The sequence below is a fragment of the Mustela nigripes genome, chromosome 6 (genome assembly GCF_022355385.1).
Source record: "Mustela nigripes isolate SB6536 chromosome 6, MUSNIG.SB6536, whole genome shotgun sequence".
Lineage (NCBI taxonomy): Eukaryota > Metazoa > Chordata > Mammalia > Carnivora > Mustelidae > Mustela > Mustela nigripes.
In genome coordinates, this window is record NC_081562.1 from 63,812,454 (window position 1) to 63,834,849 (window position 22,396).

The following is a 22,396-nucleotide window of genomic DNA, read 5'->3' on the forward strand; positions in this document are numbered from 1 at the left end:
GGACTCATTATTCTATTCTTTCTACTCGGTGTATGTTTGGAAATTTCCATAACAAAAAGTTTAAGAAAAGAGTTCAATATTTATCCAATGTTTGGAGACTATGGCTGCTGTTCAAAAAAACACACAAGATCCAAGACTGTAAATTGTTCTATATTTTACTCACTTTAGGTTTTTTTTTCTTGAAAGGATTTTGTGCAATTGTACATTTCAAGATGAATATAAAAAGTAGTGTGTATTTATCCATAACCTCCTTTATAGTAGCTTCTGGGTACCTCCTATACACTTCCAGTAATAGCAATGAGAGTAAATAATTCCCCCTAATTTGGTCTTAACGTTCAACTGCTGTCACATTAATTGCTACTTTTGCATAGCTACTGCCTGCCTGTAGCCAGTGATAACATTTTAAAATACATCACTAGACAAGATAGACATTTTTACTGTCTAAATTCAGATGCTATCTTTGCAAGCTTTCCATTTTTCAGTAATTTTTTTTAGGTTGGAATTTTTAATTTGTCCTTGACTTATTTATTATAAACCAACCATAATTTTGCCTTAGAGTAGTCTCCAAACTCACTTTTTACCTAACAATGCTGAAAAGGTCATCCAAAATATTTTAACATTTCTAGCTATAAACTATATGATATTCACAGATATCAGTCACTAAATAAGGTATTCTGAACCCTTTTCACTGCTTCTCCAGCTACTTTTGAGGACATACTGCAAAGATGACTGCCTGCACACCAGGAAGAGGGCTCTTTCCAGACATCCAATCTGCTGGCATTAATCTTAGGGCTCCCAGACTTCAGAACTCTGAGAAATAAATTTCTATTATGTAAGCTACCCCGTCTATGGTAATTTGTTGTAGCAGCCTGAGCTAAAACAAAGAGTTTGTGTTCTGATAATCTTGATAGTCAACAGTTTTGTGTAGTGATAAAGGGGTGAGCAAACTGAACCAAATTTAAGGATAGACCAGCTAAATACCAGGAGTTGAAGTTATTTAATCCGACTCAAACCTTGAAGAAATGAGAGTATAAATTTTCAAAGGTCGTTTCAAGCTCTTGACTCTTCACTACTAGATAATGCTCTTTCCTACTCTTAGTTAATAACATGCATGTCTAAAATTAAGCCTCTTGTGTTGCCTTGGATTCTGTTACTTTAAATAGTCACCCACCAGATTATAATTTTTACTTGTTTGAAGATTGTGGGAGTCTAATATTAATTCTTTTCCTGCCAAAAAAAATCACAATGGGCAAGCTGGAAGTCAGAAATAATTATTCAGGCTAGTACAATTAAATTGGCTTTTCTCCCAGCATCTTTCTTGCTACCTTTAATTATTGTTTGAGTCTGCAGTTCAAGGAAATCGTCATAGCAGAAGAATTCTTTTAAAAAAAGAGAGAGAGAGAAAGAAAGAGTCCATAGTCTTCCTAAAACAAGATAGGTAATTTCCACAGTGTGTTCCAAAAACTATTATGTAAGCTAAAATTGCTCCCTAGAAATGATGCCTAACAAGGGGGCTATAAGTTTGAAGGATAATAATTGCTTAGAAGCAAGCTAAAGTGAATAAACATCCTGAAATTTGTCTCTATGATCTGAAGCCTAATTCAATGATGGGATTAGGTCTAAATTGCTAAGCTTAAAATAATTACCTCATGAATAGTCATATTGATTATGACTGAAAACCACAGAGGATCTGCCTTCTATTTTTAGTTTAAATGTACATTCTTTGCTGAGGAAGCTGAAGAATGCATTTAGTCAATCAAATTTCTGAAAGCATAAACTGTGATGTATGATTGTGATTAAAGAGAAAACAGTTCCTGACCTCCAGAAGCTCTCAGCTGCACAAGCTGAAAAGAAAATATATCTGAATTAATTAATATTGCAATGCTCGGGGCACCTGGGTGGCTCAGTCAGTTAAGTATCTGACTCTTGATCTCAGCTCAGGTCTCAATTTCAGGGTCGTGAGTTCAAGCCCCAAGTTGGGCTCCATGGCATGGAGCCTACTTAAAAAAAAGAAAAAGAAAAAGAAATTGTATGTCAAGTCTGGAACTGAGAACTCAAGTTTAAATTCTGGCATGCGGTAAGGGTCTAAAGATGTTGCACCCAAAATATACTTATTGGGCTATCCAGTTCAGTGCTTTCAACTATGAAGTTTATAAATGAAATTGCAAAATGTTACCAATTTATAACACGAAGTCCAGTTCATCACTGATTAACCAAATCAAATGTCTTTGATGATTGAAAATTATACATATATAAACATATATGTTTTTTGCTTCATGACAATATTCACTTCATTCTTAGTGTCTGACTCTTGATTTCTGCTCAGGTCATGATCTTAGGGTTTTGAGATGGAGCCCTGCACTGGGCTCTGCACTAGGCATGGAGCCTGCTAAAGATTCTCTCTCTCCCTCTTCCTCTGCCCAAGCCCCCCAAGGCAAACTACTCCCACATTCTCGCACTCTCTCTCTCAAAAAAAAAAAAAAAAAATTTACTTACATTCTTGAGACTATTTTGGATCTATATATGTGCAGTACACTATATCTCTAGGACTTTTACTCATTGACATATCCCTAGAAGACTGCCTGATTAATAGTAAGCACACAATAAGAATTGTTGAATAATGAATAATCATATATATATATGCATACATGAATATATGTACAGTCATTTGAATTAGTCTCAATAAGTCATTAAAATAGTTACAAATTTATTTACATAATCTTAACCATGCCGTGAGTCACAATGTTGATAATCTTTTCTCACAGAAAGATACATATCCACACTTAAAAAAGAAAGGTTTATAATTACAAAAGCAATAGAGGCCTATTGTTCTATTTTTAACAATATAGAAACATGAAAAATAAAAGATAGAAGCCTTTCATGTTTTTTTAAGCACAAACATGTAAAGAGTTTATGTTGGATACAATATGATCATACCATATGTTTTTATTTCTTGATTTTTCCATCCAATTATATAGATAATTGTTTCCTACCAGTGCAACCTCATTCTTCACATTGCATTGTATAGATATACCAGAATTTATACAATCATTTCCTCCTGGGGGAAATAACAGTGCCTCCCCCTTTTTAATATCATGAACAATGTTTCAGGGAACATCATTGCACATATATCCTTTGCTTGTGTGTTTTTTTAAATACAATTTTTAAAAAAGATTTTATTTATTTATTTGACAGAGATCACAAGTAGGCAGAGAAGCAGGCAGAGAGAGAGGAGGAGCAGGCTCCACACTGAGCAGAGAGCCCGATGCAGGGCTCGATCCCAGGACCCTAGGATCATGACATGAACTGAAGGCAAAGGCTTTAACCCACTGAGCCACCAAGGCACCCCTGCTTGTGTGTTTTCATAGAAGAGATTCTGAGAAGCAGAACTGAATCAAAGGGTATGAATGTTCTAAATTTTGTTAGAAAGTACATATTTTAATTAATATTCTTGTATTCTCGACCTTGATTTGATAAAAAGGAACCCAGCCAACCAAGGAAAATGTTTTCTATAGAGTATCTTACTTATCCTATGGGTCCTTAGCTGCTTGAGGCTTTAGTGGCATAATATTGTCACCTCTTTAAGAAGAAATGGCCCATGGGATGCCTGGGTGGCTCTGTAGGTTAAGCCTCTGCCTTTGGCTCAGATCATGATCTCAGAGGTCCTGGCATCAAGCCCCACGTTGGGCTTTCTGCTTAGCAGGAAGCCTGCTTTCCCCTCTCTCTCTCTGCCTGCCTCTGCTTACTTGTGATCTCTGTCAAATAAATAAATAAAATCTTTAAAAAAATTTTTTTAATTAAAAAAAAAGAGAGGTCCCTGGGATTTTTCCCCCAGAATATGTAATTATATATTTCTTTCCTATTAAATTTAGGATATAATTTTTTTAAATGAAAGAGAACTTAAAGATCAACCCCCTTATTTTGGGTGGGGAGGGGCATACTTTTACTTCCAAGTAAAAGAAGCAAGTCCTACTGGCTGAAACCATAGAAGGAACGTATTGGCTTACATTAACTGACAAATGATAGATATTGGGCAGGCTTCTTGTGTGATTTGATCCAGAGTTCATGATATACTCTGCTATGTATTGATTTGTTTATTTATGATTTTATTTATTTACTGGAGAGAGAGAGCATGCATGGGGAGGGGGGATGCAGAGGGAGAAGCAGGCTCCCCACTGAGTAGGGAGCTGGATGCAGGGCTGATCCCCGGACCTGGAGATCATGACCTGAGCTGAAGGCAGCCGCTTATCCGACTGAGCCACCCAGGTGCGCCATATGCTCTGCTTTTTAGAGTTTCTCTTGGCTCTGCCCTGTTCTGCATGTTGGCTTCATCCTTGGCCTGGCTTTCCTTATAGGGCTACCGGCAATTCTAGGGACTGAATTCTTCCTTTTTATATCCAAGGCAAAAAGAGGGTATTCCTTCTTCCAGCTATCAAACAAAAGTCTGGAACTTCATACTAATTAGACCAACCTAGGGTAACTGTCCATTCCTGAATCAATTCCTCTTACAAGTGACATAGGTTCACAAAGTGTCAGCCTAGAGCTAAGAATAAGGCCAGTCCCAATCAAACAGTATGAATGCTACACAAGAGGGAGATGGGGAATGGATTCTGATTAAACAGCCACCTTTTAGGGAGGAACTTCCTTTCCTCTGGCCTCCTGTTTCCATAGGGAGGGACTTCTAACGAAGTAACCCCCTACTTCCTCCTCTCCTGACTGGTGGATTCCAAACTCTGACATTCATGCTCATTTCTCCACTGGATGGAGCTAATCTAATTAAAGGTTGCAAGCACTGGAAATTTCGCTATTTTCTTTCTGCCTGGAGATTAAATGGGACAGCAAAACTAGGATAAATATAGATATTCTGTAGGTTCAAATATTCCCTATTGTGTGCCGTGCGAGGGTCTGGCCTAAGGGAAGAGGAGGTTGGAGGGACAAGGAGTAATACGACAAGTATTTCTTTTTTAAAATTTTATTTATTTGAGAGAGAGAAAGCACAAGTAGGGGTAGGGAAGGAGTAGAGAGAGAGAGAGAAGCAGGCTCCACACTGAGCAGGGAGCCAATGCAGGGCTCCATCCCAGAACCCTGAGATCATGACCTGAGCTGAAGGCAGACACCAACTGACTGAGCCACCCAGGCTTATTTTCAAATTAAAATTTGTCCCTGCATTTTCTATTTAGAATTTGTTATTGTGCTTATGTTATTAGAATTAGACTCCTATCTTACATGCAAAGTCAGTCTCCCTTGATGAGCCCCCAGACAGATGTAGCTTGCATCCAACTTTGGTAACCTAGGTCCCCAGTTCCTTTTTCAGACCCGGCCTTTGCCAGTTTCCTTCTGTGTTGATTTCCTAGGGCTGCTGCAACAAGTTACCACAAACTTGGGGGCCTGGAACAACAGAAATAGATGTCCTCAGTTCTGGAGGCCAGAAGATCAAAATTAAGGTACTGGCAGTGTTGGTTTCTTCTGGAGGCTGTGAGGGAGAATTTGTTTCATGGCTCTCCTGGCTTCAGGGATCTCCAAGCAAAACTCGGCATTCTTTGGCTGGTGGCAATGTCACTTCAACTTCTGCTGTCTTCACATGGCCTCCCTCTTTATGTGTCTCCATGTCCTACATCTTCCTTTCTCTTCTAAGGACATCAGAATTCAGTTAAGGACCCACCTTAGATCCAGAGGCCCTCATCTTGAGATCTTTAACTTAATTATACCGTCAATGACCCTATCTCCAAATAAGGTTGCATTCACAAGTAATAGGGATCAAGACTTGGACATATCTTTGGGGAAGACATGATTCAACCCATAGACACTCTTCACTTCTTGCTTAGTCCAACTCTAGAGACTGTGACTCATATGACTTCTTGAGGCTCACTTCTTGCCCAGACTTTGGAATGCTACCTGTATTGGAGCCTCCCTTCTGCCCCCCTTTTCAACACCTAAATCTTACGACCGCTTTTATTGTCTAGACACCATCTAGAGGTGTGGCCCACCTTGGATCCCAAGTTTGTTGTTATCTGAGCAGGGACTCAGGGTCCTCCGAGTGTCCTTGTTCTCCATTGTTCATTGGACATCACTGAGTGAGGCCAGGTCTAGGGTCTGATGTCCCCACTGGCTGTGTGTGACTACAATTGGTCATGCCCTGCTATATTCTGGGGTGCCACCTAAGAACCACTGGACCACCTAGAATTTTCATTAAGAATTTCAAATATTTAGGGGCACCTGGGTGGCTCAGGGGGTTAAAGTCTCGGCCTTTGGCTCAGGTCATGATCCCAGGGTCCTGGGATCCAGCCCCACATCAGGCTCTCTGCTCAGCAGAGAGCCTGCTTCCTCCTCTCTCTCTGCCTGCCTCTCTGCCTACTTGTGATCTCTCTCAAATAAATAAATAAACAAACAAACAAATAAATAAAAAAATCTAAAAAATTTTTTTCAAATATTTATGGGTGCCTGGGTGGTTCAGTCAGTTAAGTGTCTGACTCTTGATTTTGGCTCAGGTCATTATCTCAGGGTTATGAGATGGAGCCTGTGTTGGGCTCCAGGCTGGGGGTGTGGAACCTGCTTAAGATTCTCCCTCTGACTCTTAATCTCACAAAACAAACTGAGGGTTGTCAGGGTTGGGGGGCAGAGGGGGGTAGAGGGGGTAGGGGGAGGGTTGTGGTGTTATGGACATTGGGGAAGGTATGTGCTATGGTGAATGCTGTGAAATGTATAAACAGACCTGTACCCCTGAGGCTAATAATACATTATATGTTAATTTAAAAAATTTTTAAAAATTTGCTGCCAAAAAAAAAAGGTTCTCCCTCTGCCTCTTTCTCTCCACCCCTTCCCATTTTTAAAAAAGAAAAGGAAAGAAAGAAAGACAAGAATTTCAAATATTTACAATAATATCCAAACACTGGTTTTCTGATGCCATAACTCCTGTTAACAGTCAAATAATGAGATATTGTATGTTAAAATATTTACCTCAATGCCTGGCACATAGAAACAATATGTTCCATGTACTTTAACTTTCTGTGTACCAGGAACTAGACTAAGCACTCTATACCTATTACCTCCTTTGGACTTTATACTAACCCTTTTTTTTTAAGATTTTATTTATTTATTTATTTGACAGAGAGAGAGAGAGATCACAAGTAGGCAGGACCCTGGGATCATGACCTGAGCTGAAGGCAGATGCCCAATGACTTAGCCACCCAGGCACCCCCTATACCAACCCTGTTTTGATCCCTATTGTATAAATAAGGAAATTAAAGCTTAGTAACCTTAAATAAATTGTCTTATAGGTAAGGAAGAAGTGAGATCTGAGGACAGACAGTGTGCCTCTGGAGGCCATCCCCGTCACCAGCATACCTAACTACCTCAAAAAATGCCAGCTGGACATGAAAATTGAACAAGACTTTTGTAAGAATTTAAATCAGTTCTCGTTAATCAACTTAAATAATTGAAACTTTGGAACTGCAAAGTTTTGAAATATAGAATGCAATTAAAAATCACCACACGTCTTTTGGCTTTTTTTTTCTTTTTAAATAGATTTTATTGAAGTATAATTTATATATATTAAATATATATATTAAATATATATAATATATCTTTTTATATATTTATATATAAATATATAAATATTTAATATAATAAATAATATATATATTAATAATAAATATATAAATATATATTTATATAAATATATAAAAAGATATATTATATATTAATAATATATATTTATATATATTTATATATAAATATATAAAATAAAATAAATAATATATATTAATAATAAATATACAAATATATAAATATATATTTATATTAATATATATTTATATATATATAAATATAAATATATAAAAAGATATATTATATATTAAAAGTATATATTATATATAAAATATATTTTATATATAAAATATATATTAAATATAATATAATATATTATATATAATTATATAATATAATATATATTAAATATATATATAAATTATACTTCAATAAAATCTGTTTTTAATAAAATACAGTATGTATTTTAATACATCCATTTTGAGAGGACAATTCAATGGGTTTTGACAAATGTATGTCACTGTGACATGCCACCATAATCAAGATATCAGATTTTTTTCATACTCTAGAAACTTCTCTTGTTGTCAGTTCCATATCCCACCCAACCTCTGGCCCCAGGCTGCCATTGATCTGCTTTCTGCCATTTTCGAACATATATAAATGCGCTAATACACCATGGACTCTTCTGCCTGTGGCGCATTTTGTTCAGCATATTTTTGACAGTCATCACCTGGTTGCATAAGTCAGTAGTTCATTCCTCTTTACTACTAATGAGTAGTAGCTCATGGAATAAGTATACCAATCCACTTACACAGTCATCTGATGATGGCCATCTGGGTTGTACCTCTGTCAAAAGACAGGAACCCGGGGCACCTGGGAGGCTCAGTCGTGAAGCGACTGCCTTCGGCTCAGGTCATGATCTCAGGGTCCCCTGATCAGAATCCCACATTGGGCTCCCTGCTCAGCGGGAAGCCTGCTTCTCCCTCTGCCTCTGCCTGCCACTCCCCCTGCTTGTGCTCTCTCTCTTTCCCTTTCTGCCAAATAAATAAATAAAATCTTTAAAAGAAAACAAAGGACAGAAACCGCTCATTTGAACAGGAGAATTTAATATAATTGTTAACTAGTAAAAGGTTGTTAATGACTTAAAGGGATACAAGAGGAACTAGAAATAGTAAGCAGGATGAAGGGGAGCAGACTCAGGAGGAAAGAAGGACTTAGAAAAGGATTCCTTGCCCCCCACAAGGCTTTGGTACTGACCTTTTTTTTTTCCTTTTTAAGATTTTATTTATTAGAGAGAGAGAACACAAGCAGGGGGAGTGCCAGGCAGAGGGAGAAGCAGGCTCCCCACTGAGCAAGAAGCCTGATGTGGGACTGGATCCCGGGACCCTGGGCTCATGACCTAAGCATTGAGTTAGGTCCTCAGGACCTGACTGAGCCACCCAGGTATCCCTGATTCTGATCTCTTTGAAAAGAGTGTGGCCATCATAGGAATGGACAGCCTGCTTGTCAGTTGTGAAGAAACTTTCAAGGGACATGGGCTGGAGCCGCCCCCCTCAGTGGGCTGCAGATACAAGATGGTCCAGGTGGCCAGCAGTGGATCTGTAATAGCAGTGTGAGAAGGCAAAGAACAGGACCTGAGATTGTGGCTAGAACTAGGACTCAGAGGTGAGTACTACCAAGTGTTAGCACCTATTCTAAATAAAAATATGGAAAAAAAGGAACCACAAACCAGAAGTTAAGTGCCTTCCTGCTGATATATTTCTTGTGGTGTCCCTCCAGTGCCCTCAATTTGACAAAAGCTGCCAGTTGGCTGAAGACAAATGCTTATAAGTTCCTGCTCTAATATCACAAACCAGGGTGAAGACGGATGGATTCAAACCTGAGAGACAATAAATTGATAGTTAGCATCATTTTTTTTTTTTTAGTTTGGGACTAATATGAATAATGCTGCTATGGACATTTGTAAGAACCAACCTTTGTGATCATATGTTTTCATTTTTGGGGGGGGGGGAAGTCCATAGGAATGAGTTTTTCCTGGACATATGCTAACTGTTTGCTTAACTTGATAAGAAGTGTTTGTTTAACTTGATAAGAAGCTACCACATGACAGCATTTTGCACACCCACTAACAATACCCACATCTTTCCCAGCACTTGGTATTGTCAGTCTTTTAAATTTTAGCCATTCTAGTGCATATGAAGGGCTATCTTTTTGTGGTTTTGTCATCCCTGATGTAATTTAGTCGTTCTTTTCATCTCTACATGTTGAAATAGGGATGTTGGGCCTTTTCTCCCTGTGCTTATGGGTCATTTGCATATTTTCTGTTGTGAAATGTTTGTTCAAATATTTTGCCAACTTGAAGAATGGACTTTTCTTACTTTTGAGTTGTAAGAATACTTTAAACATTCTGAATTAAAGTTCTTTGTCAGATAAATGCACTGCAAACATTGTAATATTGAGATTTTTGGTCACAAAATATGATCTACCAAAAAGAGGAAAAAATAAGCTTATAGTATTTTTTTTTTTTTAAAGATTTTATTTATTTACTTGAGAGAGAGACAGTGAGAGAGAGCATGAACGAGGAGAAGGTCAGAGAGAGAAGCAGACTCCCCATGGAGCTGGGAGCCCGATGCGGGACTCGATCCCGGGACTCCAGGATCATGACCTGAGCCGAAGGCAGTCATCCAACCAACTGAGCCACCCAGGCGTCCCAAGCTTATAGTATTTTTAATATAAGTTTGCTATCACTTCAAAAAATAGATAGGGTGCCATTAGTTTTTATAAGTTTATGTATTTAAATTCATGGAGAGACCTTGAAAATATAGTACAGTAATTACAGCTTCTCTTAAGTTTTTTGAATTTGGGTGGGGTGAATGTTTAGAGTGGTCTTATACATTTTAGCAGGGGGTAGCCTGAAGGTTTTGCCTGATTCTTCCTATTGATAATGTTCAAATCACACTTACATGTGTGATTTGGCTGCAAGTGCCAGAATTCCAATTTAAATTGGCTTAGGCAAAAAAGTTAAACTCGTGATCACAGTACAGGATGCTTGCTCTGTTTGTCTCTCTGTTCTGACCATCAGCCTCATTCTTCCCTCTCACTCTTTCTCTGTATATTAGAAGTGTGACTACTGATACCTAAGCTCTTCAGCTTGTATCGTTGGCTACCTGCAGAGAGACCATCTCAACTCTTGAGCCCTAAGTCCAAGACCAATGGGAAAGGGCTCATTGGCTCAGCCTGGGTCATAAGCCTTCTTCTAGATCAGTCAACTGAATAGAGAGGAGGGAGAAATAGGTGTGAAGTTGTATCATATCACTGTAGCTCCTGAGTGAACAATTTAGATAGAATGAAGGAAAGGGGTTCTCAGAAGGAGGAGGGAGTCCTAAGAAAAGAATGGAATCTACGATAATATTATTGGGGAAAAAAATATGAGACCAAGACTAGATGATCAATGAAGACTAATTTTGACATTTTATGTGAGGTAAAGAGAGAAAAAAAGGTCTAGGGATTTCATTGAGAAAGTAAGGAGACATTTATATGAAACTTCAGATAAACAGGCATAATCAAAATGTCGACAAATATGCCTCACTTTCAAATACTTCAGTAAAAAAACAAATAGATGAAACAAAAATGGTACAATGTAAAATATTAAAACTAGGTAATGGGTATATAGAGGTTCAGTATTCTAGTCTTTAATTTGAAATTTTTTCATCATAAAATGAAAAAATAATAATCAAATTCCAAAGGGATTACTCAAAAGATGTAAGCAGCATATACGAGAAAGATTAGTCAACTCAGATAAAGAGATTTCATAGACTTACAGATATTAAAAATGAGAAGGCCTTTAAGATTGATCTGACAACGCTCCTTCCCCCTTATCTCTGCCTACTTGTGATCTCTCTCTGTCAAATAAATAAATAAAATCTTATTGGCATAAATTCTTATTGGCATAAATTAACCTTTTTTCCTGAAACTATAATGACAGAATATGATAATCAATTCTCCAAATAAACTTTTGTTGTGATAAGATTTTTCCCAGAAAGCTAAAACCCTGGCAGAAGAGAATGTCCCTCAGGATTTCCTTTTGTTGGAATCGTGATTATTTGCCATGTTTTGTGCTGTTTAGAAGTTAAAGTTAGGATTAGTACCTTGTCTGCATGTTCTCAATTCAGGCAGCAAACATACGAGGAACAACAGCAGAATGGAAGGCAATGCTCTAAGTATCTGAGCAATGATTTGCTACCTCTGAAGGACTCTGGTCAGTCCTCAAATGGAGGGCATGATTTAAGCTTGGAGTAGCTGAGCCTCTCTAGGGTCTGCTGTCTAAGGGAAGCTGAAGAATGAGTCCTTGACTGAGCAGTGCTCACCTAATGGCATACAGTGATCTGACTGTTAGTGAAGTGTGGTCCAATGAATGTCTGGGGATCCGAAGTTACTTTAGCAATTCCTTCGCTCTGGGTTTTGTGTATGTGTGGGTGTCCTGGTGGAGGTGAAGAATGGTATTGACAAGGGCTGTCTTAGCATGGGAAGAGGCATATGATCTCTCTCCTCCTTGACACAATTTAAATATTTTGGACAATTTATTTCAAGTCATTTTTTGTTTGCTTAGCTAAATTATTTCTACGTCATTATTTTAGAGGGAAAGATGTTTGCGATGATATATAGTTAATTCTTGATTATCCTTTTATTTCACTGCAATTTAATGCAGAATATACCTATACAGCATCCTTCTGAAGTGATCATTAGGAATGTACCCAGGCATTTTCAAGTTAAGTTTAATTTTATAATGTGTAACTATTCTCTTGAAAGCTTTAGGAAAGATTTTGGAGATTTTCTCTATTTTGATGAGATTTACACTCATAATTGAATGTATTCCGGGTTTCTTTCAATTTTTTCAGCTTAACATTAATGTAGGGCTTACAAACTCATAAATCAGCTGTTTTATTTATTTCTTTTTTTTTTTAAGATTTTATTTATTTATTTAAGTGGAACAGGGGCCAAGAGTACAAGCAGGGGCAGGGGTAGAGGTGGAGGGAAAAGCAAACTCCCCACTGAACAGAGAAGCCTGACTTGGGGCTTGATCCCAGAACCCTGAGTTCATGATCTGAGCTAAAGGCAGACTGAGCCACCTAGGCACCCCTCAGTTGCTTTTCAAGTGAACAAGTGAACAAAAAATGACATGTCTCATGGTTAGTTCAGAGGTAAATTTTTTCCTTTGTTTGTTAGTCTAGAATCTAACAAACATTTTGTAAGAAGCAATCACCAAAAATAGTTAGGAGAAACACATACTCATCGCAGTCACTCCCTCTCCTCATTATCAGTGAAATTGTGGTATGTATTTCAGTACCCTCTACAGGAGGAAAAACAATACTTGTACAACACCAAGTTAGCATATTTTCATGTTCATTAATACAGATATTAAAGTTTGTATATTTCTTAGAAGCATCAACAACTTTCTACTACTTGGATAACCTTTCTTTCATTTAATAAAAATAAATTGAAGGGCTCAGTGGGACCAGGGTTCTGCTAGATACTAGAAATGAGACACAGAGCATGACTTCTGCTCTGTGGAGCTTACAATCCAGCTAAGACAAACAGAAAAAGTCATTACAAGTGCTTTGAAGAAAGAGGGCAGGGTGCAGTAGGAGCAAAAGGTCAATTACCCAGGTTGTCCTTCACCCTGATTTCTTGATTCTTCTTACATTTCAAAATTGAGGAAAGAGAGAAAGGGTAGAAGGTATAGTAAATGATGGTATGCACACATACCTATCTTCCAGGAGGAACATTATTCAGTCAGAATAATAGCTTCTCAGTCCACGTGCCTGGAGGTTTGTGTGACTACCGGTGGTATTCGTGACGCCCCCCACCTACCCACCCACCCACATTATACACAAATCCATAATGAGTAGGGAATGGTGCTGAAGGCATGACAATGTGGAAATTGATCTATTCGATTTTTTAATCTTTCAAAGACATAAAACCTGGTTGGTGAACTCCTGTAGAATGGAATCTCAGAGGGAAGAGCAGAGTCAGAAAGCCATGGCTTTGTGAGGAGCAGAGTTCAGGGTCTAATTCCTGTTGCCTTATCAGCCTCCAATTGTACCTGTAGGGAGAGCTGATAATATCAACTGAGTACAGAGCTGGGGAACTGGAGTGCCTTGGCTACTTTACACTGACCTGAAAAGTGTCAGGATAAATTACAGAAAGGGAGGGGGTGCGGGGGGATAAGCAATTGTCCTTTTAGAAGTCTCAACCCTTTGTGGTCATTGAGTTGACACGAATTCACTGAGTAAGGATGGCTCGTAGATGGGGGTGAGGGCTGAGGGAAAGATTCAAGGACTAAGAGCTTAAAACGAGACAGGCATTTGCACATGTCACGGTTCAAAAGATGTTGATGGTCCAGGCCGTGATGGTAAACGATCTCAGACTTCCCCAAAGCTGCATTTTTTTTTTTTTTTTTTTTTTAATTAGGATAGGTAGCATCTTCTTTGGAAGCCAGAATCCTGCGCCGCGGCTAACCCTCTCGGCTGGCAGAGGCCAGGAGGCGTGTGTGCGACCGCCCCCTGCGCCGCGGCCCCGGCTGCCGAGCACTAATCCTGCCCGCGCTAGGCGCTCTCTCGCAGCCCGCGGGCCGCGCGCGCGCGCGCACACGGCCGGAGAGCGCGCTCCCGCCCCTCGCGAGCGCGCCCTCCTTTCAGCCCCCTCCCACCCCACGCGCTGGTCCTCAGCGCCCCCGCCCTCCCAGCGCTCCCACAGCCCGAGCGCCGCTCAGCTGACCGGCGGGCGCCAGACGCCGCGGCTTCCAGTTCGCGAGCGCAGCTGCGGCGGCGCGAGTCTCTCACGCCGACACTCCCCCTGCGCGCCCCTCCCCCACCCGGGACCGGGATTGGGACTGACTGGGCGCGAGCTCGCGGCCGCTTCTCCGGCGCCGAGCGGGGAGCGAGGCTGCGGTGACGAGCGGCGGCTGCGCGGCCATGGGCGCGCCGGTGTCGCCCTAGGACAGGCGCGCGGGGACCGCAGGCATAGCGGCGAGCCTTCCCGAGAGGCGGCGGCGGCAGAAGCAGCGCGGCGGGGATGAGCGGGAGCGGCGCGGCGCCCGGCCCGGGCTCGGGCTCCTCCCCGGCCGCCTGCCGCTTCGCGCACTACTTCGTGCTGTGCGGGATCGACGCAGACAGCGGGCTGGAGCCCGACGAGCTGGCGGGTAAGGCCAGGCCCCGGCGGCGCCGTGGGTCTCCTCAGGGACGCGAGGGACGCTGCGGGGACGCGCGGGAGGCGGGTTCTAGACAAAGTCGGCTCCCGACGGCGCCCGCTCTCCATCCGGACCGGCGCCCCGGCGGCGATTTAATGACATTGTTATTTATTCCGCGTGCAGGGTGCGCTGCTGAGCCCGCGGGCGTCGCGCCGATGAGGGCGCCAGCCTCAGGCTTTTGCCTCCCAGGCGCGGGGTTATTAATAACGGGGACGGGGGCGGCCTCCAGGGCACGGCCCCCACCCGGCACGCTGTCCCTCTCGCCCGCAGCTGCACGCGGAGGCGTCCGGTGAGTCACCGGGCGCGCTAACTCCCCGGCCTTGCCGCGGTCCCGTGCATCCCACCCCCCTCCACCCCCCGCCTGACTGCGAAGTTTCAGCCCTGGCACGTGACGCGGCGCTCTGGCCCCCTCGGGGGAGGCGGTGACAGACCCCGCTGGGCCGCGGGGGTGGCGTCCACCGCGGCGGTGACGGCCTGCAGGGCGAGTGCAGGCTGGAGGCTGGTCGGACTTCATCCTTGACTGTTCCGGGTCCGCGCTGCTTCCCGCCTCGCGTTCGGCGATGACGGTCGTCACCTTTTGGAATCCTGTCTATTTGGCGGTGTCACGGGACTAGGGAGGACCTTTGATCGCTTGGGACTTGGCACGACGCTTTGTTGGCACTGCCTACACTGTTTCTGAGTTTAATTGTTGGACGTTCTCCCCGCACTTGGGAGCACCGTGTGTTGCTGTTGGGCTTTTCCTGGAGGGGCACCGGTCCCTCCTCTTCACCCATTTGCTGGCGCACTGCAGGGCCGAGCTGGGAACCGATGCTGGCAAAACGGGCGGTTGAAGGATGATGGGGGGGAGGGCGGTACGGAGTGCGCAGCGCCGGGAGGAGGCCGGGGAGAAACGACCGATTTCATTTATTCACTCCTCTTTCTGCTTACCTTCTTGGGATCTGAATCTTTATTTTTGGTGTTGTTAATGGGTGAGACAAGTGACATCTATCGCCTGAACTTTATCTGTGTCAGTGTTGAACACTTAGGTCATAGCTTTCCAGAACAGCTTGCTTTGGACATAGCATGCCTGATTGCTTGCACCAATGTGTATTTTTGTTTTCTCTTTTACTCTTTTGGGGGAAATAGAGGGGACTGGGAACAATGTGTTAAATAATAAACAATAGGAAAAGAATGTGTTCGACTGTAAGATACAGTACTGATCCACCTGTGTCTTAGCTAAGCAAGTATCTTTTTAAGCCAGGTTCACAGCAGAACATTTTCAACAAAAATTCTAAGTCTAGTTTTAGTTAAAGGTTTTTAGAAAAGAAGCATGAGTACCAGATTTTTCTGTATGTGTAATTATATAGTCATGTTATTTCTTCAGTTAAGATTTCCTGTACATATTAAGAATCGCTTTGTTTGGTGGGGCGCCTGGGTGGCTCGGTTGGTTGAGGCCTCTGTCTTCAGCTCGGGTCCTGATCTCAGGGTCCTGGGATCAAGCCCCACATCGGGCTCTCTGCTCAGCAGGGAGCCTGCTTCCTCCTCTCTCTCTGCCTGCTTCTCTGCCTACTGTGATCTCTGTCTGTCAAATAAATAAATAAAACCTTTTTAAAAAAAAGAATCGCTTTGTTTGGGCGCTTGGGTGGCTCAGTTGGGTTAAGCCTTCGGCTCAGGTCATGATTTCCGGGTCCTGGGATTGAGCCCAACGTCGGGCTCTGTGCTCGGCAGGGAGCCTGCTTCCCCCTCTCTCTCTGCCTGCCTCTCTGCCTACTTGTGGTCTCTCTCTCTCAAATAAATAAATAAAATCTTAAAAAAAAAAAAGAATCACTTTGTTAAGGGATATGAAGTTAGAAAACATGCCTTCAGAGAGATCTGGAGAGATTCCTCTTTGGGGATTGAAGGGATTATTTTTATTTTTCTAGAGTCCTTTCTCCCCTGAACATCCTAATCATTTGTAGTAAGGGGTCACTTTGAGGCCTTTTGTCAGTAGTGACTGAAGTCTGTATGCTTAGTAAAACTAAAACAACACCGGTAGGTGTGGCCTGGGACTCTTAAGGCAAGTGCAGATGGCTTTAACAAAAAGTAAGCAGTAAAAAATTAATTTCTAATTCATTTTAAATTTCTAACTGGCTTCTCTTTTTGGAACACTATGCATGAGTGTGGATGCTTGAGAGTTCTGCTTATAATTGGTGTTTTGAAGTGATATTTTTGTCTGATGATATTTAAGTATCAGTGATTCATTCAACAAATAGTTTTGAAAACCTTAAGGTGTAGATTATGTTCCAGGCACTGGGGACAGCTGTGAACAAAGCAGTCATAAATCCCTGCTATCATAGTGCTTACATTTTAGAGTGAACAAAATGAAGACACATAGTTTGTTACATGTCAGTAAATGCTGTGAAGGAAAATAAAGCAGGGAAATGAGACTGGGGTAGTGCTGAAAGAATGGTGGGATGGTGGGGTTGCAGATTTTAAATGAGATGGCTAGGGAAGGCTTCACAGAAATGGAGACCTTAGACTAGAACCTTGATGGAGGTGAGGAAGCAAGCCACATAGATTGTCTTGGGGAACAAGATTGCAGGCAGGGGAGACAGTTCACAGGGAGACTGAGTTTGAAGAGTGCCTCGTTTGTGCAGGGAACAGTAAGGAGGCCAAGGTAGTTGGAGCTGAGGGAGGAGGAAGGTAGTAGATATGAGCATAGAGAAAGGGGAGGGAAGATTGTATAGGGCCTGATACATAATTGTTGAGCTTTTACTCTAAAGTGGTAAGCTACTGTAAGGTTTCGAGCAGTGCAATGAGACTTGATGTACTTTCTAAAAGGATTGCTGGGCTGCCTTGTTGATTAGACTGTTAGGGGCAAGGTTAGAAGCGACCAGTTAGGAGGAGGTTCTTTTTTGGTATGTGAGGTGGGAGGTGTTCCTGGCTTAGACCAAAGCAGTAGCAGTGAAGTGGTGAGAAGCTGGATTATTTTGGCGGTAGAGCCAGCAGGACTTGCTCATAAGTTGGATATGGTATTCATATTCAAAGAAAGTGATCAAAGATAACTGTAAGATTTTTGGCCTAAACAATTATAAGTGCCTCTATTTACTGAAATAAGACTGAATGAAGCAGGTGGGAAAGATGAGTTCAGTTTTGGACATGTTAAGTTTGAGGTATCCGTTAGACATTCAGATGGAGATGTCATGTAGGCAAGGCATCTCTCAGGGATCAAAATTTTTATATAGATGTAAGTTGAAAGCCATGAAATTGGATGACAATACCTAGGGAGTGAATATGGATAGAAAAGAGAAGAGGCTCAAGGGTTGAGTCCTAGAGACACTCCAACATTCAAGGTGAGGAGGATGAAGAGGAAACAACTGAAGAGATTAAGAAGTATGGCCAGTAAGATCAGAGGAAAACAAGAGAATGTAGCATCACATTACCAACTAACCATCTTCTTGACTTGTTTCCACAGGGCTTCATTGGAGAGGAGGAAACAAGGCCAGTGAGTTAGGCAAATTAATCAGGAGGTTGTTTCTGTTTTGCTGCATTAATTTCAAAGTTAAATATAGTTAAGTTTCTATTTTACTTTTATGGAACTGATCTATTTTTATCGTACTGTTTCTTAGCAAGTTGTGACCCTGCCTGTAGAAGGTCTAAGTTCACTTCTGTTAAATGTAAGTTCTACTGATTGCTTTATAGACCTTTTCTTAGCATAGGCATGCTCCTGGAATTCACACTTCACAGGTGGTGAGGCATTGAAATAAAATTAAGGACACAAGACTTATGATGAAGTAACAGTTAATAGACTAAAACCTTATAATAAAGTTATTAGGACTGTAGATTTTTTTTAGACATTCCTCCTAGTGAAGCTGAGTTTTACCAACAGTGGAAAAAACTTCTTTGGTATATATATATTTATATATATATACATATATATGTATACATACAAACACACATACACCCCTTGATATATTGATATTTCCTATTATCCTTTCTTTAGTTCATCTTAACTGTTGTGCTTTTCCTACTCACTGTATATTTTTAAAATGCACTTTATCCATAAATAATGTTTCTTTAGATATTAAAGTAGAAACATTTACATTTTCTTTGTTAAATATATGGAAAAGGTTTTAAATTGATTATTGCATAAAGAAGAAAGGAGGTATAAATGGAAGTTGTTGGAATTAGTTGACATGTTGGAAGGTAGTCATCATTTGAAATTTTCTTTCATGCTTCTCATTTCCTCGAAGACCTAGCTGTAGGAATTTACATGTTTTTTTTTTTTTTAACAGCACAAATCTTCTAGGCAGTGGAGAAATTAAGGACCTTTATTTAAGTAATATAAATGTGCAAGTCCCCATAGTACCTTATACTTATTGTTTAATCAGTGAATGAGTATAGAGTTTACATAGGAGTTCACAAATTATGTGGTGGCCAGAATATTCTTAAAGCATTGCAGTGGTAGTTTGGATTTAGTTCTGCTGAAGAGTACTGAAGTATGATGGGTGCAATCCCCGTCACAGGCCCTTTTTGAAATCTCTTCCTTGGTGCCTCTATTTATTTTTAGCTTTGGTTTTCTTGGGTGTGGTTTCCAGAAGAGCTTTGGGGCAGTGAAGACCATGGTCTAAATTCAAATACCTTGAATTTAGATTAACCTAAATTAACCTAAATTAACCCTTGAACAGAGTTGGGGATTAGGAGTGCTGACCTGTCCAGTACAGTTGAAAATCTGCATATAACTTTGGCTCCTCCAAAACTTTAACTACTAGCGTACTGTTGACTAGAAGCCTTACTGATAACATAAACAGTCAAATAATACACATGGTATATATTACATATATGCTGTATTCTTTTTTTTGTTTAAGATTTTTATTTATTTATTTATTTGATAGAGAAAGATCACAAGTAGGCAGAAGGCAGGCAGAGAGGGGGGAAGCAGGCTCCCCGCTGAGCAGAGAGCCCAATGTGGGGCTTGATCCCAGGACCCTGAGACCATGACTGGAGCTGAAGCAGAGGCTTAACCCACTGAGCCACCAGGCGCCCCTATATGCTATATTCTTAAAGTAAGCTAAAAGAAACTTTTTTTTGAAGATTTATTTATTAGAGAGGGAGTGCGGGCAAGTGTGGGGGGAAGGGCAGAAAGGAGGCAAGCTGACTCCCCACTAAGCCAGGGAGCCTGACATGGGGCTCGATTCCAGGACCCCGAGATCATGACCTGAGCCAAAATGAGGAGTCTGATGCTTAATTGACTGAGCCACCCAGGTGCCCCAGAAAAAAATATTTTCTTTAAAGATTTATTTATTTATTTTAGAGAGAGAAGCATGCACACGTGTCTTTGGGGCAGAGGAAGAGAATCTTTTTTTCTTTTTTTTTTTTTAAAGATTTTATTTATTTATTTGACAGAGATCACAAGTAGGCATAGAGGCATAGAAGCAGGCAGAGAGAGAGGAGGAAGCAGGCTCCCCGCCAAGCAGAGAGCCCGATGCGGGACTCCATCCCAGGATCCCGAGATCATGACCTGAGCCGAAGGCAGCGGCTTAACCCACCGAGCCAATCTTAAGCAGACTCCCCACTGAGCAGGAAGCCTGACGTCTCACCACTGTGAAATCATGACCTGAGTGGAAAGGAAGAGTCAGAGGCTTAACTGACTGAGCCACCCAGGCACCCTGAAAAGAAAACGTCATTAAGAAAACCATAAGGAAGGGGGCGCCTGGGTGGCTCAGAGGGTTAAGCCTCTGCCTTCTGTTCAGGTCATGATCTCAGGGTCTTGGGATCGAGCCCCACATCGGGCTCTCTGTTCAGCGGGGAGCCTGCTTCCTCCTCTCCCTCTGCCTGCCTCTCTGCCTACTTGTGATCTCTGTCTGTCAAATAAATAAAATATTAAAAAAAAAAAAAGAAAAGAAAACCATAAGGTAGAGAAAGTATATTTACAGAACTGTACTGTATTTAGTTTTTAAAATCTGTATGTAAGGGGACCTGTGTAGGTTTGAACTATGTTGTTCAAAGGTCACCTGTACAAAATTTGGTTGATACTGACAATATCATGCCATAATAGTTCTGAAAGGGACCTTAGACATCATTTACAATGAAGAGACCAGGCTGAAAGATGAAGGATCCTCTCAGAGAACACATATGACAAGCAGCAGACAGCAGACTAGTTGTTCCAGTATACTGTAATTATTTTATTTAAGCTTAGAATTGAGATGAGTTTGACTTGAGTTTAACAAGCATTTTGGGCTTGTCTTTATTCCAGACTGCATGTCCTAGTTAAGACTGCTAAAGTATGCCTTTAAAAAACTGGCCTGCTGAGGCACCTGAGTGGCTCAGTGGGTTAAAGCCTCTGCCTTCCGCTCAGGTCGTGATCCCAGGATTTGGGGATCGAGCCCCAAATTGGGCTCTCTCCTCAGCAGGGAGCCTGCTTCCCTTCCTCATTCTCTGCCTGCCTCTCTGCCTACTTGTGATCTCTGTCAAATAAATAAAATCTTTAAAGAAAAAGTAAAGTATTAAAAAAAACAAACTGGCCGGCTGTACAGGCTTCATGGGTTAGAGTTGCCCTGATCCGACCACCATTGATAGTATCTTAGTTGTTAGTTATCTTATCATCATTAATCTTAAAAAATAAAACTGCCAAGTTATTTTACCAGGAAAAGTGGATTTATTCAAGAATAGCAAAGAATTGTGATTCAGGACATGCAAACTACAGCAAAATCTTAGGCAAGTCTGGAGAAGAAAGAGTACCCCTCTTTTTGTAGAGGAAAGAGGAGAGTCAGGAGGGGCTCTTATAAACAAAAAGTCCATTGGGGTAAACTGGGAGTTCAAAATGTAGTGGCTTTTCAGTGTCATTGAGTTGTGACAGTCTCTTATTGTCTGGGCTGTTGCCAGGTAAGGAGAAAATCTTTATTTCTCCTGCTGAGGTGGTAGTTGGATTTGCAAGGTCTCTCTGTTGGTTCTGCAAATGAAGACATTGGTGGGGTATGAGAGCTCCCTCTCCTGGCCTTTGGCCTCCAATTTAGTGAGGTTTCCCTTTATGCAATTCATACCACCCTTGGCCAACAGTGGATTATGTTTGGGAGTTTAAAATGTTTGGCCTGGGGGCGCCTGGGTGGCTCAGTGGGTTGAGCCGCTGCCTTCCGCTCAGGTCATGATCTCAGGGTCCTGGGATCGAGTCCCACATCGGGCTCTCTGCTCAGCAGGGAGCCTGCTTCCTCCTCTCTCTCTGCCTGCCTCTCTGCCTACTTGTGATCTCTGTCTGTCAAATAAATAAATAGTCTTAAAATGTTTGGCCTGGTACCTAGAAGGCTGGGGAAGGAGAGGTACAAGGATCAGCCTCCATTCTAATGAGACCAAAGAAGATTCAAGGTCTAGTTATTATGCTATGATACGGTGCTAACTTGGTTTTAAAAATCCACTAGAAGGGCACCTGGGTGGCTCAGTGGGTTAAAGCCTCTGCCTTCAGCTCAGGTCATGATTCCAGGGTCCTGGGATCGAGCCCCGCATAGGGCTCTCTGCTCAGCAGGGAGCCTGCTTCCTCCTCTCTCTCTGCCTGCCTCTCTGCCTACTTGTGATCTCTCTCTGTCAAATAAATAAATAAAATCTTTATTTTTTTTTAAAGATTTTATTTATTTATTTGACAGAGAG

General features: G+C 41.5%; 1 protein-coding gene across 2 annotated transcripts in view; it reads left to right on the top strand.

Annotated features, from left to right (window-relative positions):
* The first annotated feature begins 14,318 nt into the window (after positions 1–14,318).
* DENND5B (DENN domain containing 5B) overlaps positions 14,319–22,396 on the top strand; it is a 201,393-nt gene continuing 193,315 nt past the window's right edge. For both annotated transcript variants that reach the window (XM_059402699.1, XM_059402701.1), the window contains exon 1: positions 14,319–14,749. In XM_059402699.1, coding sequence (XP_059258682.1) covers positions 14,623–14,749 — 127 coding nt within the window. In that variant the 5' untranslated portion in view covers positions 14,319–14,622. The remainder of the gene's footprint in view (positions 14,750–22,396) is intronic.